This window comes from Callorhinus ursinus, unplaced genomic scaffold (assembly GCF_003265705.2).
Source record: "Callorhinus ursinus isolate GAN/ISIS: 27379988/994484 unplaced genomic scaffold, GSC_fseal_2.0 scaffold40, whole genome shotgun sequence".
Classification (NCBI taxonomy): Eukaryota; Metazoa; Chordata; class Mammalia; order Carnivora; family Otariidae; genus Callorhinus; species Callorhinus ursinus.
In genome coordinates this window covers 400,839-417,995 of record NW_027397102.1, presented here as the reverse complement: position 1 = coordinate 417,995, position 17,157 = coordinate 400,839, and the positions used below count along the sequence as shown (strand labels likewise).

Below are 17,157 nucleotides of genomic sequence, written 5' to 3'. Positions count from 1 at the left end.
ACAAGCCCATCTTAAACATAAAAATTCTCTATACTTAGCAGCTAAGTATACTATACTTTGTGTATTTAAAATGTATTTTAAAACAACAAATTCTATGTTTTAAGATAGTCAAGACAATTAACTAGCAACCATAAAAAGACCTTAACTTCATTAAAAAATACTTAATTACTTCTCCAGGTATTAGTATATGTAATGAGAACATAATATTCTCATAATCATGTTCCCCATAGACACAGGATATAGCCAAACTGGAAAACAAGATAGTATACCCCTGTACATGAATTTTTATGGCAAATTTCATGTGCTATTTGAGAAACTGACACTCCAGTATTAAATATATATTTGCAACTATGTACTAACTCAGCAATCAAAAACATGACCAATATATAACAGCAAGAAACATCCTTCATTTAAGTTATATGTAGCTAAATCGTGACCTCATCACTAGTCAAAAAGATGCAATTTAATTCATTATTCCACAAAGAGTAAATTCTTACTGTGTAACAGAGAAATAAATACAGGTTTCATTTTTAAAAGGAGACATTATACACTTTAAAGTAGAGTTATATTTCCATATCTTGTCTAAACACCTTTTAGATGCAATGTCAATAATATGTTCCTGATTTAGAGTCTGGGAAGATGGCAGAGTAGGAGAATCCTAAGCCCACTTCATTCCACAGATACACCCAAGACAACAGCCATATCAGCGCAACGAACTAAGAAAACCACCCAAAGACTGCCACAACAGACTTTCCAGTTAATTGAAGAGAAGAGGACACACTGAAAAGGGTAGGAAGGGTGGAAACATGGTCAGGTATCAAGCTCCTGGTGAAACTAACCGCAAATGGAAGGGACATCACAAGCACTGAGAAGGGAGAGGAGCAGACACCCACCAAACACCCCCCACACAGGAACCTGCACTTGGAAGACAAGTCCCCATAATACTTGGCTTTGAAATGCAGTGGGGCTTAACTCTGGGTACTTTAAAAATCAGCAGGCTTTTGAGGCACCTGGCTTTTGAGATGAGCAGGCTAGGCTCATCTGTTAAGAGTCCACCTCTTGATTTCAGCTCAGGTCATGATCTCAGGGTTGAAAGACTGAGTCCCACACTGGGCTCCATGCTCAGCATGGAACCTGCTTAAGATTCGCCCTCTCCCTCTGCCTCTGCCCCTCCCCTACTCTCTCTCTCTCTCTTTCTCAAAAAAAAAAAAAATTAAAAAAATCAACAGGCTTAGCTCTGGGAGAGCCAGAGAGCAATAGGAAACTGAGCCCTTAAAGAGACAGTATAACAAACAACCCTGCTGAGATAAAGGAATTTGAAAAGCATCCTGGGTATACAGAAAGGAGATTTATTTACTAATCTCAGAATGTGTGCTGGAGGGGCAGGGATCTTTAGGAGACATCTTCAAGAACAAAAGAGCTGGTGGGTGCTATCCCCACCTCCACCCTATCCCCAGCCTAGATACCAGGACACCTGCAGGAACCAGGGAGAACACTTTCCACCTACCTTGCTAACACCACACACCCTGCCTCTGTGTTCTCCTGTGGATCTACCCCATCCAACCTACCCCACTAGGCACACATCTGTCCAAAGCAGCTCCTGGCATATTTTATCCTGCAAGCAGCCCTGGCAAGGACCAGCACCACTCCAAAATGACTCCTGCCTGAGGAGAGGGGAAGATAAACCACACACCAGTTCAACTGTAGCCCCAGCAGCCAAACCTTATAACTGGCAGGAAAGAGAGTATCCTGTTGATCAGTACCTCTGCAGCCCCAGCAGATGAACTGGGGGTAAGCATCTGATCTGCTGGCCCCGTCCACTGACAAAAACCTCTCAGGTTTAGAGAGCCCTGTAGTTTGGGGTCACTGCAGCCCCAACACATGGACTAGAATAGGCATTTGGTTTGAATGCAGGCTCCACCTACCAACAAAAGCCTCTCCAGGGATAACACAGGGAGAGTGCCCTGGAGTTTGGTGTGACCACAATACCAGCAAACAAGCAGAGGGCAGACATCTAGTCTGACTGTTGATATCCCCCAACTATAAGCCCAGAGTAGCTCCAGACTAGCCCCTTAACAGCACAGAGACCAAACCCTGCCCAGTGCACCAGGCAAAATGGGCCGTTATGGCCAAGTGGACTGAAGGCAAATGCTGCCCACCCAGCCACAACAGTAGGGCACACACAATCCACATAGGAGACACCCGTGAAATATCTGGTTCTGGTGAACAGGGGACATTGTGCCACAAGGCACAACAGGAGCTCTTCTTCATAAGGCCACGACCTTCAAGATCAGGAGACGTAACTAACTTTCCTAATACATAGAAACAAACACAGAGAGACAAAATGAAGAACCAGAGGAATATGTCCCAAGTGAAAGAACAGGACAAAACCACAGCAAAATAGCTAAATGAAAGGAGATAAGCAATAAGCCTGATAAACAAGTCAAAGTAATGGCTATCAAAATATTTACTGGACTTGAGAAAAGAGTGGAGGGTCTCAGTGAGATCTTCAACAAAGAGATAGATAATATAAAAAAGAACCAATCAGAAATGAAAAACTCAATAACTGAAATAAAAATACACTAGAGGAAATCAACAGCAGATTAGAGGCAGGAGAATTTATCATCTACCTAGAAGACAGAATAATGGAAAGCAACCAAGCTGGACAGCAAAAAGAAAAAAAAATTAAAACTGACAGTAGATTAAGAGAACTCAGTGACATCATTTAGTATAATAACATTCATATTATAGGGATCCCAAAAGGAGAAGAGAGAGAAAAGGGAGCAGAAAATTTATTTGAAGAAATCAGCTGAAAACTCAGATATCCAGATCCAGGAGGCACAGAGAGTCCCCAACAAAATCAACCAAAGGAAGTGCACACCAAGACACATAATAATTAAAATATCAAAAAGTAGTGATAAAGAGAGAACTTTAAATGAAACAGAAAAGAAAAGAGTTACACACAAGGGGAACCCCATAAGGCTATAAGCTGATTGTTCAGCAGAAACTTTATGGGCCAGAAGACAGTGGCATGATATATTCAAAGTGCTGAAAAGAAGAAATGTGCAACCAAGAATACTTTACCCAGCAAGGATATCATTCAGAATAGAAGGAGAGAAGTTTTCCAAACAAAACTTAAAGGTGTTCATCATAACTGAACCAGACTTACAAGAAACATTAAAGGGAATTCTCTGAATGGAAAGAAAAGGCCACTATCAGGAGTAAGAAAATTGTGAAAGGAAAAATTTCACAGGTAAATACCAACATAATAAAAGTAGTTGATTTATCAGTTATAAAACCAGTATGGAGATTAAAGCACAAAAGCAGTAAAATCAATATTATCAATAAAAATCAGTGAAAGGTTTTATAAAATCAAAGGATGTAAAGTATGATATCATATAGCTAAAATGTGAGGGGAGGAGTAAAAATTTAGTGCTTTTAAAATGGCTTCAAACTTAAGCAAACATCAACTTAATATAGATTGCTATGTGCATATTATGTATGAACCTAACAGTAACCACAAATCAAACATCTGTAATAGATATGCAAAAAATAAAGAGGAAAGAATCTAAGCACATCACTAAAGAAAGCCACCAAATCACAAGAGAAGAGAGCAAGACAAGAAAGGAACAGAGAAGGGGTGCCTGAGTGGCTCAGTTTGTTAAACATCTACCTTTGGCTCAGGTCATGATCTCAGGGTCCTGGGATGGAGCCCTGCATCAGACTTTCTGCTCAGCAGAGAGCCTGTTACTCCCTCTTCCTCTGCCCCCCCCACTTGTGCTCATGTTCTCTCTCACTCTCTATCTCAAATAAATAAATATATATAAAAAAGAAAGGAAAAGAGAACTATAAAAACAATAACACAAGTAATAAAATGGCAGTAAGTACATATTTATCAATAATTAGTTTGAATGTAAATAGACTAACTGCTCCAATCAAAAGACACATGGTAACTGAATGGATAAAAAAGCAAGACCCATCCATATGCTGCCTACCAGAGACTCACTTCAGACCTAGAGACACATGCAGATTGAACATGGAGGAATGGAAAAACATTCATCATGCAAATGGAAGTGAAAAGAAAGCTGGGGTAGCAATACTTATATCGAACAAAATAGATATTAAAACAGGCTGTAACAAGTGACAAAAAAGGAAACTACATAATGATAAAGGGAACAAAGCAACAAGGTAATATAACAATTGTAAATATTTGTGCACCCAATGTGGAAGCACCTAAATACATGAGGCAACAACTATCAACAGACACAAAAGAAGAAATTGACAGTGATACAATACTGGGGGACTATAATATCCCCTTACATTAATAGATAGATCATCCAGACAGAAAATCAATAGGGAAACAGTGACTTTGAATGACACATTGGACCAGATGGACCTAACAGATATATTCAGAACATTCCACCCAAAAACAGTAGAAACACATTCTTTTCAAGTGCATATGGAACAGTCTCCAGAATAGATTACATGTTAGGCCACAAGACAGTCTCAATAAATTAAAAAAGATTAAAATATCATGCATCTTTTCTGACCACAGGGTATGAAACTAGAAATCAATCACAAGAAAAAATCTGGAAAGAATGCAAATATATGGAGGCCAAATAACATGCTACTAAACACTGAATGAATCAACCAAGAAATCAGAGGAAATAAAAAAATACACTGAGAAAATGAAAATGAAAGGGTGGGATGCAGCAAAAACTGGTCTAAGAGGGAAGTTTATAGCAATACAGGCCTACCTCAAGAAGCAAGGAAAATCTCAAATAAACAATGTAACCGTACACCTAAAGGATCTGGAAAAATAAGAACAAAGCTCAAGGTCAGTAGAAGGAAGGAAACAGTACGGTGTAGAGCAAAAGTAAAAAAAAAAACAATAGAATTTAGGGCACCTGGGTGGCTCAGTTGGTTAAGCATCTGCCTTTGGCTAAGGTCATGATCCCAGAGTCCAGGGATTGAGCCCCATGTCGGGCTCCCTGCTCAGTGGGGAGCCTGCTTCTCCCTCTTCCTCTGCCCCTCCCTCCATTTGTGTGCTCTCTCTCGCGCTCTGTTCTCGCTCTCAAATAAATAAATAAAATCTTAAAAAAATAGAGTCTTAAAAAAATAATGGAAGCAATAATTGAAACCAGGGATTGATTCTTTGAAAAGATCATGAAAATTGATAAATCTTTAGCCATACTCATAGAAAAAGGAAGAGAGAGGGCATAATTAAATAAAATCAGAAATGAAGGGGAGAAATAAAAACTGACACCACAGAAATACAAAGGATTATAAGAGAATATTATGAAAAATTATTTGCCCACAAATTGGACAAGCTAGAAGAAATGGATAAATTCTTAGAAACATGTAACCTTCCAAAACTGAAGCAGAGAAACAGAAAATTTGACAAACCAATTACTAACAATGAAATTGATTCAGTAATTAAAAAAAACCCAACACACAAAAGTCTTGAAACAGATGGAATCACAAGTGAATTCTACCAAAAATTTAAAGAAAAGTTAATACCTATTCTTTGCAAAGTATTACAAAAGACAGAAGAAGAAAGCAAGCTTCCAAATTTATTCTACAAGGCAAGCATTACTCTGATACCAAAAACAGATAAAGACACTACAAAAAAAGAGAGAAAACTACAGGCCAATATCTTTGATAAACATAGATGCAAAAATCCTTGATAAAATAATAGCAAACTGAATCCAACAATACCTTAAAAAAATCATTCACCACAATGAATTGGGATTTATTCCAGGGATGTTTAAATGTGGTTCAATGTTTGCAAATCAATCAATGTGCTATATCACATCAGCAAGAGAAAGGGTAAAAACTATACGATTATCTCAATAAATGCAAAAAAAGCATTTGATTAAGTACATTTCCTCATGATAAAAATTCTCAACAAAGGAGGTTTAGAGAGAACACACCTCAACATCATAAAGGCCATGTATGAAAAACTCACAGCAAACATCATACTCAATGGTGAAACACTGACAGCTTTTCCTCTCAGATCAGGAACAAGAAAGATGTCCACTCTCATCTCCTTTATTCAATATAGTACTAGAAGTTCTAGCCACAGCAATCAGACAAGAAACAAAAGGCATCCGTATTGGTAAGTGAGACTTAAAACTTCCCCTATTTGCAGATGATATGATACTATATATAGAAAACCCTAAAGACGTCACCAAAAACCTACTATAACTGTTTAATGAATTCAATAAAGTCACAGAATATAAAATTAATATAAGAAATTTGTTGCATGTATACACTAATAATGAAAGTTTTTTTTTAAAGATTTTATTTATTTATTTGACAGAGAGAGAGAGACAGCGAGAGAGGGAACACAAGCAGGGGGAGTGGGAGAGGGAGGAGCAGGCTTCCTGCCAAGCAGGGAGCCCGATGTGGGGCTTGATCCCAGGACCCTGAGATCATGACCTGAGCCAAAGGCAGACGCTTAACCGACTGAGCCACCCAGGTGCCCCTACACTAATAATGAAAGTTAACAGAAAGAGAGATTAAGAAAATAATCCAATTACTATACACCAAAAAGAATAAAATAGCTAGGAATAAACTGAACCCAGGAGGTGAATGACCCATACTCAGAGAACTGATACACTGATGAAAGAAATTTGAAGAGGTCATAAACGGAAATATATTTCATACTCACAGCTTGGAAGAACGAATATCGTTAGAATATCCACGCTACCCAAAGCAATCTACAGATTTAATGCAATCCCTATTAAAATACCAATAACATTTTTTTCACAGAACTAGAACAAATAATTTTAAGATTTGTATGGAACCACAAAAGACCCTGAAAAAAAGGAAGAAAAGAGAAAAAGAAGAACAAAACTGGAGTCATCACAATCCCAGATTTCAAGATATACTACAAAGTTGTAGTATCAAAATGGTATGTTACTAACATAAAAATAGACACACAGATCAATGGTAAAGAATAAGAGTCCAGAAATAAACCCATGATTTTATGGTCAATTAATCTCCAACAAATGAGGCAGGAATATACAATGGGAAAAAGACTCTTCAACAAATGGTGTTGGGAAAACTGGAGAGCTACGTGCAAAAGAATGAAACTGGACTATTTTCTTACACCAGATCAAAAATAAACTCAAAATGGATTAAAGTCCTAAATGTGAGATGCAAAACCATAAAATTCCTGGGAGAAAACATTGGCAGTAATCTTATTTGACATTGGTCATAGAAACATTTTTCTAGATATGTCTCTTCTGGTGATGGAAACAAAAGCAAAAGCAAAATTAAACCATTGGGACTACAAAAAAATAAAAAGCTTTTGCATAGTGAATGAAATCATCAACAAAATTAAAAGGCAACCTGCTGAATGGGAGAAGATATTTGCAAATGATATATCCAATGAAGGGTTAATATCCAAAATATGTAAAGAACTTATACAATTCAACACCAGGAAAACAAATCTGATTAAAAATGGGCAGAAGAGGGTGCTGGGTGGCTCAGATGGTTAAGCGTCTGCCTTCGGCTCAGGTCATGATCCCGGGGTCCTGGGATCGAGTCCCGCATCGGGCTCCCTGCTCCTTGGGAGCCTGCTTCTCCCTCTGCTTCTCTCTCTCTCTCTCTCATGAATAAATAAATAAAATCTTTAAAAAAAATGGGCAGAAGACCTGAACAGACATTTTCCCCAGGAAGACATACAGATGGTCAACATCACTAATCTCCAGGGAAATGCAAATTAAACTACAATGAAATATTACTTTACCCTTGTCAGAATGGCTAAAGTCAAAGTGACAAGAAATAACAAGTGTTGGCGAGGATGTGGAGAAAAAGGAACCCTCATGCACTGTTGGTGGGAATGCAAACTGGTGGCAGCCATTGTGGAAAACTCTGGAGGTTCCTCGCAAAATTAAAAATAGAATTACCATATGATCCAGTAATTCCACTACTTGTGTATTTAACCAAAGAAAACAAAACCACTAATTTGAAAAGATACATACACCCCATGTTTATTGTAGAATTATTTATAAGAACCAAGAGAAACAACCCAAGTATCCAGCAATAGGTGAATGGCTAAGAAAGATCTCTCTTTCTCTCTCTCTCTCTCTCTCTCTCTCACACACACACACATTGGAATATTACTCAGCCGTAAGAATGAAATCTTGTCATTTGCAACAACATGGATGGACCTAGAGGGTATAATGCTAAGTGAAATAAGTCAGCCAGAGAAAGACAAACAACATGATTTCACTCATATGTGGAATTTAAGAAACATCACAAATGAACAAACAAAGGAAAAAGGAGACAAACCAAAAATAGACTGCTAAATACAGAAAATAAACTGGTGGTTGCCAGAGGGGAGGTGGGTTGGGGGGTAGATAAAATGAATAAAGGGGATTAAGAGTACACTTATCTTGATGAGGAATGAGAATGTATAGAATTGTTGAGCACTGTATTATATACCTGAAACTGATATAACATTGTATGGTAATTGTATGTCAATAAAAAAACCATGTTCCTACCTCCATTAGAGATTGCTGCCATTATAATTTTCCAAGCTGCCATTCTTTTACTAGATATCAAATATGTAGAGGACATAGACAGATGTATCCTTCAAGATATATGGAATATTTTTATTATTTTAAAAATTCTGAGCTTTGCTATTCTCTTTGATTTACCACTGAGCAAGTGAACTTTCCTGTTTCCATTTCCTTTAATATTCCCTCCTTTCTTTTAAGTTTAGAATTTCCCTTATGATGCTGTCACTTTAGTGAAAATAATCTCTCACTGAGTAAATTTATTCAGAAAGACAAGTTCATCATGTTTTATTTATTGCCAATTTTATGTTCTCTTCCTAAAACTTTTTCCCTTTACTTTGCAGCTTTGTCACTGTTGATCACTCCCTAACACTCTCCCATCCTTTCACTCTCTAACATTCTTGCCTTTTCCAAAAGTTTAGCTTTTAGTCATCTGCTTGTCTTTCTAAGTGAACTTTAACTGTCCATCTATGTTTAGTAGCTTTGATATCACTTCTATGCTGATGACCATCAAATCTATATCTCTAGTTCTGCATTTTCCAACATTCTTTGGTCTCTAATTGCATACTAAAAATTTCGATTTAGATATCTTGCTAGAAACAATACCACCTCAAGTAAAACATGTCTAAAATTAAATGTTATCTTTTTATTGGAAACTAGCCCCCCTTTCAAATTTTTCATCTCTATCAATGACACATTGACTCTCTTTAACCTAGACCTTGGTATTGGTTTTGCACCTTCCCGCTATTTTTTCGCACCTTGCTTGCTCTGAGGTGGCTCCAAATCCTGTTATTTGTTCCTTTGAAATCATTCTCATAATGATTCCTTCCCTTCCTCTGCAACTGCTGTATTGGCTGTTGTCTTTGCTCAGGTGGTTCCTCTTGTTTCCCCTCCCTAGGTTAAATTCTATGCAACCTTCAAGGCTCAAGTCAAGTACCAACCCCTGCTGTAATGCCTTGAATGTTCAAGCTTTTATGGATTTCCCCTTTCTCTGAATGCTCACAGCTGCTTCTAATCTGTACTATACAATTCGACAGTTAATAAAATATTTCCCATTATTCTTTGCTGCTCTATGGCAATATCTTAAAAGTAATTTTCTTAGTTTTGTAAAGCAAGGCTTGTACTATGCTTTTTTCCTATATTCTTCATAGTGTTTATGCCAGTGCTCAAGTTCTCAATATATACTTGCTATATTCACATTACTAATATTCTTCTTTAATATAAAAAGGGGTTGTCTTTTCTAAAATATAAAAAGTATATTAGAAATGGTAAGGAAAGTGTCATTTTACTTTTTAAAATGCTCCTTTAGAGCATATATATTTTTTAAATACTCCTACAGAGCATATATATATGTATGTTCCTTTAGAGCATCAATATATATATATATATATATATATATTTCAAGAGGTATAAATATAGGCAAATTAGGCTTGATACAGTCTCAAAATTTTGGCTAAAAGGCAGTAGCAATCCTATTCTTGCCTACCAGGGATTTCTTTTATCTTTCTTCATTAGAGATTCAGCACTTAAAAAGAATACTTAACTCAAATAACCTTAGGCATAACATTTCTCTTGATAGCTACTAGGAAAATGCTGAAATGGCTGCTGCTGAATAAACACCTCAGCTCTGTTTCATAAACAAACTATTAAGAACTGTGAGTCCACAGAGGTTAGACAAGATCATCTGCCCATTACCGATTAGTGATAGGCATTAGCCAAGATGTAGGGGTTTTCAGCATTAGACAAATGGGCACTTGGGAACTTCTCACACTGTCCATTTTATCAGCTTCATTAAATATAGAGCCTATTATGTGTTTGAAGCTGTCCTAGCTGGTGGTTCCTAATGACTGTATTTTACCTGTCAAGTGTCTTCAATACTTAACACTTTTAATTTCTTGGATGATTCTTTGGAGTAAAGGAAACTGAGGCAAAGAAGAATGGGTCCTCTTAGTTGCTCTTCCCTCCTCTCTCCCTCCCACACGCCTCACTGTTTTTAATCCTTTTGGAAATGGCTACACACCAGCCTTTGAAAACCTATACAAATTAAACTTTATGTGTTCAGGTTGTTTAAGAAAACAGATCAAACAAGTAAAATTCTGCCAACAAGAACCATGATTTCACTAGAAAACTATGTATTTGTAGTAACAATTCTGAAGTGTATACATTCAACTTTATTTACTATATCATGAAAAAGAAAAGTCTATGCCATAAAATTCAAAGATCTTTTCAAAAACATTATAGTTAAATCTCTTTAATATTTTATATGAAAATAATCATGTCTTGCCACACTGTAAAATGGCAAGTTACCATAGCTTCAGTATTCTAAAATCTTATAAAATATTTACCTTATACAAATACATATTAACAATGCATCACTAATTCCTCAAAGACAACTGTTTATAGAAAAGGCATTCCATTAACTGACTTGAGAAGTATCAATAATTGTAGTCTAAGTATAATAATTGTTGTCCAAGTTTTTGGAGAAATGCAGTTTGGCAAATTTGGCCATCTTTTTCAGTTCTAAATGAAATAACTTTAGCTCTTATAGATTAATTTTAGTGAGACAATTTTATAAGAATTGGTAACCTATCATCTCTACTAACTTCTATACAGATCTACTATCAAGGGTAAATATCTATATGTTGGTTTTTTAAAAGATTTTATTTATTTATTTGAGAGAGAGAGAGAGAATGTGTGCAGGGGCAGGGGGGTGAAGGGGCAGAAGGAGAGGGAGAAGCAGACTCCCCGCTGAGCAAGGAGCCAGATGCGGGGCTTGATCCCAGGACCCCAGGATCATGACCTTAGTCAAAAGCAGATGCTTAACTGACTGAGCCACCCAGGTGCCCTTGTATGTTTTAAGTACTATAAAGAGTGTGATAATGCCTATAAATAAAAGATCTCACGAGATACAATTATCCTTGTATATCAATACATTGGATCCAAATACTTATCCTAGAAATATCAAGAAGAAAAGTGGTAGATACTAAGTTATATCACTCAGATGTATAGTATTTCTAAAACACTTAATATTTCCAAGAGGCATTTCATTATGTCTGTTTCTATAAACTCAAATCTGTGGAGTTAATTTTGCCATATATTTTTTTTAATTTGGAAAAAAAAATCCCCAAATATCCATTCATCTTCATCATCTTAGAATTAGAATTACAATTAGTGGGGTTATCTCATTCTACTTCTTAACAAATTATAATTAATTCCATGTTAAAAGATTAGTATCTTTTAAAAAGTAACTAGAAAGCCAATATGTTAAGATGATACAAATACACAGGGGTATTCTGATGCCTTAACAAAGATTTCAGAGGTAAGGCCATGCCATAATCCCCATCACTGGGACTGGTAATTTTACTGTACCCATATAGATCTTTGCTCATCAGAAGTACTCTCCACAGTATGATTCAAGTAACTAGTATTTGTTGAGGGCCTAAAATATAGCATACATTATGGTAGGAATATTGAGTGTTACTAAAGTGAACCAATATTCCTTCAACTCACTTTTATTGATTGTCTACTTCATGGCAAGCAGTGTGCTAGGCCATGACGATTCAGAGGGAACTAAAAATTGTTCCTGCAATTGCAGCTTACAATTTAGTGGGGGCAGAGGAGACTTGCAGGAGGTGGTGACATATGGAGAGCTAGGGTAAGGGCAGTGGATACTGGAATTCTAGATGGAGGTCCCAGCTTGAGCAGAGGCAAAGAGATAAGAAACAGCATGCTATGAACAGGAAAATATAAGCCATAAGGGGAAATGTCAGTAGATTAGGCTGATAGACAGGCAGGGTCCAGTTCTATATACCATGTTATGGAGCTTAGATTCTATCCTGTGGGTTAAGGGAAAATCACAGAATAGTCTTAGGCAGTAAAGTGGCATCTCAATCTAGCAGCAAGCTGGGGAATGGATGTGAAGGTGACAAGGATGAAGGCAAGATGATTGGTTAGGGTGGTGAAACGGGCCTGAATCAGGGAAGTGCTGGTAGGGAGGAAAAGAAGAAATTTTTAGGTCATATATTATTAATACTTGCTGATAAGTATAAGTGAGAAAGAGGAACCAAAGATCAACAATGAGATAGGCGGAGATATATTTAACTGAGACAGAAAACACAGAAAGAGGAGGGATTTTTTTGAGGGGTTGGGATGGAGGTTTAAGGGGGTGAGGGGGGGATAAATTCTGTTTTGAATATGCTGAATTTAGGATGACGGTGGGCTGTCAGGTGAGGAAGCCCAGGTGAAACTCTGAGCAAAATGTGGTACAGAGATAAATATTTGGGAGATGTCAGATAATTGAAACCATGAGAATCTAGATGAAATCATCTAGGCAGAATAGGGAATGAGAAGAGTAGCAGGTTGAGAACAAAACCTCAGAGACCACTGGTATTCAAGGGTCAAGAGAGTAAGAGAAGCCCACGAATAAGAGAGTTGAAGAATCGCCAGAAAAATACAAGGAGACCCAGGAGAGTGAAGTGACCAAGGAATTCCTAGGTTTGTTTGGCAAAATGATTTTACAAAATCAGAATTTGAATGCCTTTAGGCAAAACATATACCACCTTCCATTTCAACTAAGACCCCATCATTACTCATGGTGCACCATTTTCTGTGACCTCTATTACCTCTGAAGGCTTGTGTGTTTGTGACCCCTAGAATAGAAGCCTCCAAAAAAGAGGGAGTCATTATAAGTGTCATATACAGCAGAGAGGACCAGAAAGACAGGGAATGAAAAATGCCCACTAATGTAGCAACAAGAGGGTCATGGTGATCTTAACAAGGCTAGTTCTTCCCCACCCCTTAGGCTGTGGTCATGATGGCAGAATCCAGGTTACAGAGGGGTGAAAAGGAAATAGATATGGTGAATGTAGCTACTCTTAAGAAATCTGGAGAGGGAAGGAAGAAAGACAAGACAGTAGCTAAAGGGGAACATAGGCCTAGGAAAGCTTTGTTTTATTTCGTTTTTAAAGAAAGAGAGAAACTCTGAATATGTTTATAGGCTGTTGCAGAGAGAGGTAATATTAGAGAGATGCGGCTGCCTGATGGAGTGAGATTTGGGAGGAGGCTGGAAGAGAAGGGTACAGAAGGCACAAGTGAAGTGGTAAGCTTTGGACAAGTGAAGGAACTCCTTGACCTCTGAGGCTGGAAGAAGAGAGCATAAGAATTCAGATCTAATTAAGATCTAGTGCAGGTTTTTCAGCAGGAAAGCTACATGATTAAACTGTGTTTTAAGAAAATTAGTTTGGCACAAGCATGCAGAATGTATTGGAGTGGAGAGAGGTGGCAGACTGTTGCAATAGTCCAAGCAGGAGTTGATGGCAACCTAAACTAGAGTGGTGCCAGTAGAAATGGAGAAAATGAAAAATCCAATAGACACTTCAAATATATGAGGACATAATTCTGGGACAGAGTGGCACTAGACAAGTCAAGGAAAAGGAAGAGTTAAAATGACTCAAGGATTTGAAATACTACCCCAGAAGATTAGAGTGGTGGGATCACGATCAGAAATGAGGCAACTGGAATGCACAGCCAATGTGGGGAGGAAAAATGATGGCTTAAGAAATACTGAGTTCAAAGCAATGGTTCTCAAATTTTAAACTTTGAAAAGAAACAAAGTCCTCTATAGAATAGACAACTGCACAGAGAATGGCAAAAATAAGAGGTAGGAGAGAATAAGAAATATTTCATTCAGATAGGACAACTCTAACACTCACATGCCCAAAAAAAATTTAACAGGAGCTGATTATTTTAGATGTTTCAGAATTGGATTAACTGTTTCATAAGGATCATACTTTACCTGATAGAGGGGAAAGTTTCACTACCATAGAAAGGCCAGTTTCTCAGATTCAGTAAAACTTTCTCCTAAACATTTATTTTTCAGATCTCCGACATTTAAGATCAAATGGGCTTTTCAGTTGAGAGAATGTGTACAATACAACTAAATAATTTTTCCAAACAATATACATTGGTTAGTGGTTCAAGTACTGGTTTGCTGCTTTTCGGGTTTTGGCTTCAATTAATACCAACAGTTACTTCCAGCACCACTACTTCACACTCCTAATTCCAGAATTTTTAAGCTGGGAGGGACATTATACCTATCACAAGGCCCTGGATATGGCAAGTGTGAGTGCTTTGCTTTTAATTGAAAATAGGTTGATAAGTACTTCACCATGATTGTGTGAAGAGTAGAATGGAACCACAAATAAGTTTCTGGTAACTTAAATTCTGTTTCCTTGCTCCTCCTCTGTTTTCTGAATGTTAGAAAATAAGAAGGGGGAGGAATGTTGGGAATATAAAGTTATAGACTGGAATAAAAAACCTTTTTCTGTTCAGTCGTGTGAAATAATCTGCATGAAAGTAACCTTTGGTGCCAGAATCATAATTAGTTTGAGTAATAAATTGTCGCCCTACTGATGAAAGGAATAAAAGTAAAACAGCGCAGTAAGCTGGCATCTGATCATTGTAGGCTATCTGCAAAATTCTTGGACCAAGAAAAACTATTAAAATAATTGCCTAACCAAAAAGCAGGTCTAAAAATCTTCCCAAACTCTTCCACAATTTCAAAATCTTCCTTAATATATTTTATGCAAAGATCACAAAAGTATATTACAATCAAAATATTTAACATGTTAAAATTAAAAGCTAACATGATGTGGGGAGGTGTTGCGTATTCTAATACATGATTTCTGATAATTTGAACTCAATTGAAAGTCAAAGGGACTAGGTGAGCTATTATCAAAATTAGAGGCAGTGATATGAAAATGCAGGAAAAGACAGCATAGTTAAGAGCATGAACACGACACACACTCAAACTTCCAAGCATTTACAGCCCAAGCACATAAAAAAGAAAAGGCACTCTTCAAAGCCCAGAGAGCCATTAAAATTTTCTTTTGCTTTGCAACTACTATGCTATGAGGTCTCTTCTCCTTTTATTTTCTCAAATATGATCCAAGATTTCAATTTTTTAAAAAAGTCACTCTGCGTAGGTTTTCAAAAAAAAATCAACCTCAGCTCCTGGGGGAATAATTTCCATAAGGATTTCAGGTCTGCATATTTAATGTTTGGGCATACAAAATCTCCTACAGGTATCTGAACTTATCTCAGAGCTGAAAGGCTTTGGAAACCATCTACCCCACACCCCTCATTTTTACAGATGGAGAAATTAAGGCCCAGAAATAGGAAGTAACCTGAGCAAGGTCACAGGGCCAGTAAGAAGCAAAGCTGGGACCAACTTCCAAGAGCCCTCACTCTCAATCTATTGCTCCCTTACTTTTCACAACTGCCTCTTAATCTGAACTTCTAATTGTGTGATATTTAATGAATGTCAGAATGAGTTATCAAGACATGGAAAGGATTATTATATTCATTCACATAAGCATTAGATAAGAAGAATGGATGAATGAATATGTGGGTGGGTGGATATTCTATATTATTCACAAAACATATCATGTTTCTGTTTTGAAGAATCCAAGCCTAGATCTTGTCACATGTCACAGCAGTCACCGTGTTCCACTACACACCAATCTTAGCAGCAAAGAATCCTCTGGTACATCCTGCAGTTTAAAGCATACACAGGAGCAAGGAGACTCACCTCTACTCCACTCCCTCTTGCTCTCAAACCTCTAACCTCCCTGTCCTATACGCACTCTTTACCTGATGTTGGTGCATCACATTTGCATTCTCCTCACTTCCTTTACACCTATCTCCCTCGGTTTCTCAGTTTAGACCAGGTGTCCTTTTCTAACTGCATGCCTCAGTCAGCCCTCCCCCACCCCACAGGCCCCTCGACCACCTTCTCATTCCTCTGTCGACAAATCTCAGCGTTTTCAAACCCCATGGCCCCCTCTTGCTTACACAGTGATGTGGCCGGCGCCCCGCACCAATACAGGATCGGGGGCATATCTCCGCAGATGCTCCTCACTCACTACCCGAGGCGGGGGTGGCGTCTCTTCCTCCTCCTCTTCTTCTTCTTCCTCATCCTCCTCTTCTTCCTCGTCCTCCTCATCTTCCTCGTCGTCGTCGGGCCCCGATACCGACGACGACGACGGCGACGACGACGACGTTGCCGCTTCTTCTTCCTCCTCCTCCAGTTCCGAGATGGTGTCGAACTCCGCCATGTTGGGCAGCAGGATGCTCATCACGTGACCTCTCAATCGCCGCCACCCTCACGGAGAAGAGTTTGAACCTGCCGAGGTGCTGGAAGAGGAGGGGGAACGAAATGAAGAGAAAGAGGACCGGGGTAGGGACAGGATTTGAAGAGATGCGCCTGCGTGTTGGGGCAGACGGGGGAGGGGGGGTTGGAGGCGGGGGCACGAGGGAGAGAGGAGCAAAATCAGTCTACGCTTGCGCGGTACAAAAGGAAGGGGGGCGTTGGAGGTGAACTCCAGGGAATTATCGAGGCCCGGTCTGCGGGTTCTGTGTTTAATACTGCTCTTTGGGCTTGAGCTGCTTGGGGCCAGGGGACATATCTTCTGGCTTTATTTCCTATTAATTAGTCGTGGGTATTATTAACCACACACCCACACGCAGTGCGGGGAATGCATATTCTATAACATGAGGTTAGAACTTTGCCCCAGATATCTAAAGGTATATACCAATCCCTTGCATTTGTTTGTTCAGCATTACAGTTTAA

The 17,157-nt window shown here is 38.2% G+C and overlaps 1 protein-coding gene across 1 annotated transcript in view; it reads right to left on the bottom strand.

Annotated features, from left to right (window-relative positions):
• Nucleotides 1-16,762, bottom strand: part of CHIC1 (cysteine rich hydrophobic domain 1) — a 66,184-nt gene extending 49,422 nt beyond the window's left edge. Inside the window, exon 1 of the mRNA XM_025885792.2 lies at nt 16,380-16,762. Within this exon, the coding sequence (XP_025741577.1) occupies nt 16,380-16,663 (284 nt within the window). The 5' untranslated portion in view covers nt 16,664-16,762. The remainder of the gene's footprint in view (nt 1-16,379) is intronic.
• Nucleotides 16,763-17,157: the final 395 nt, after the last annotated feature.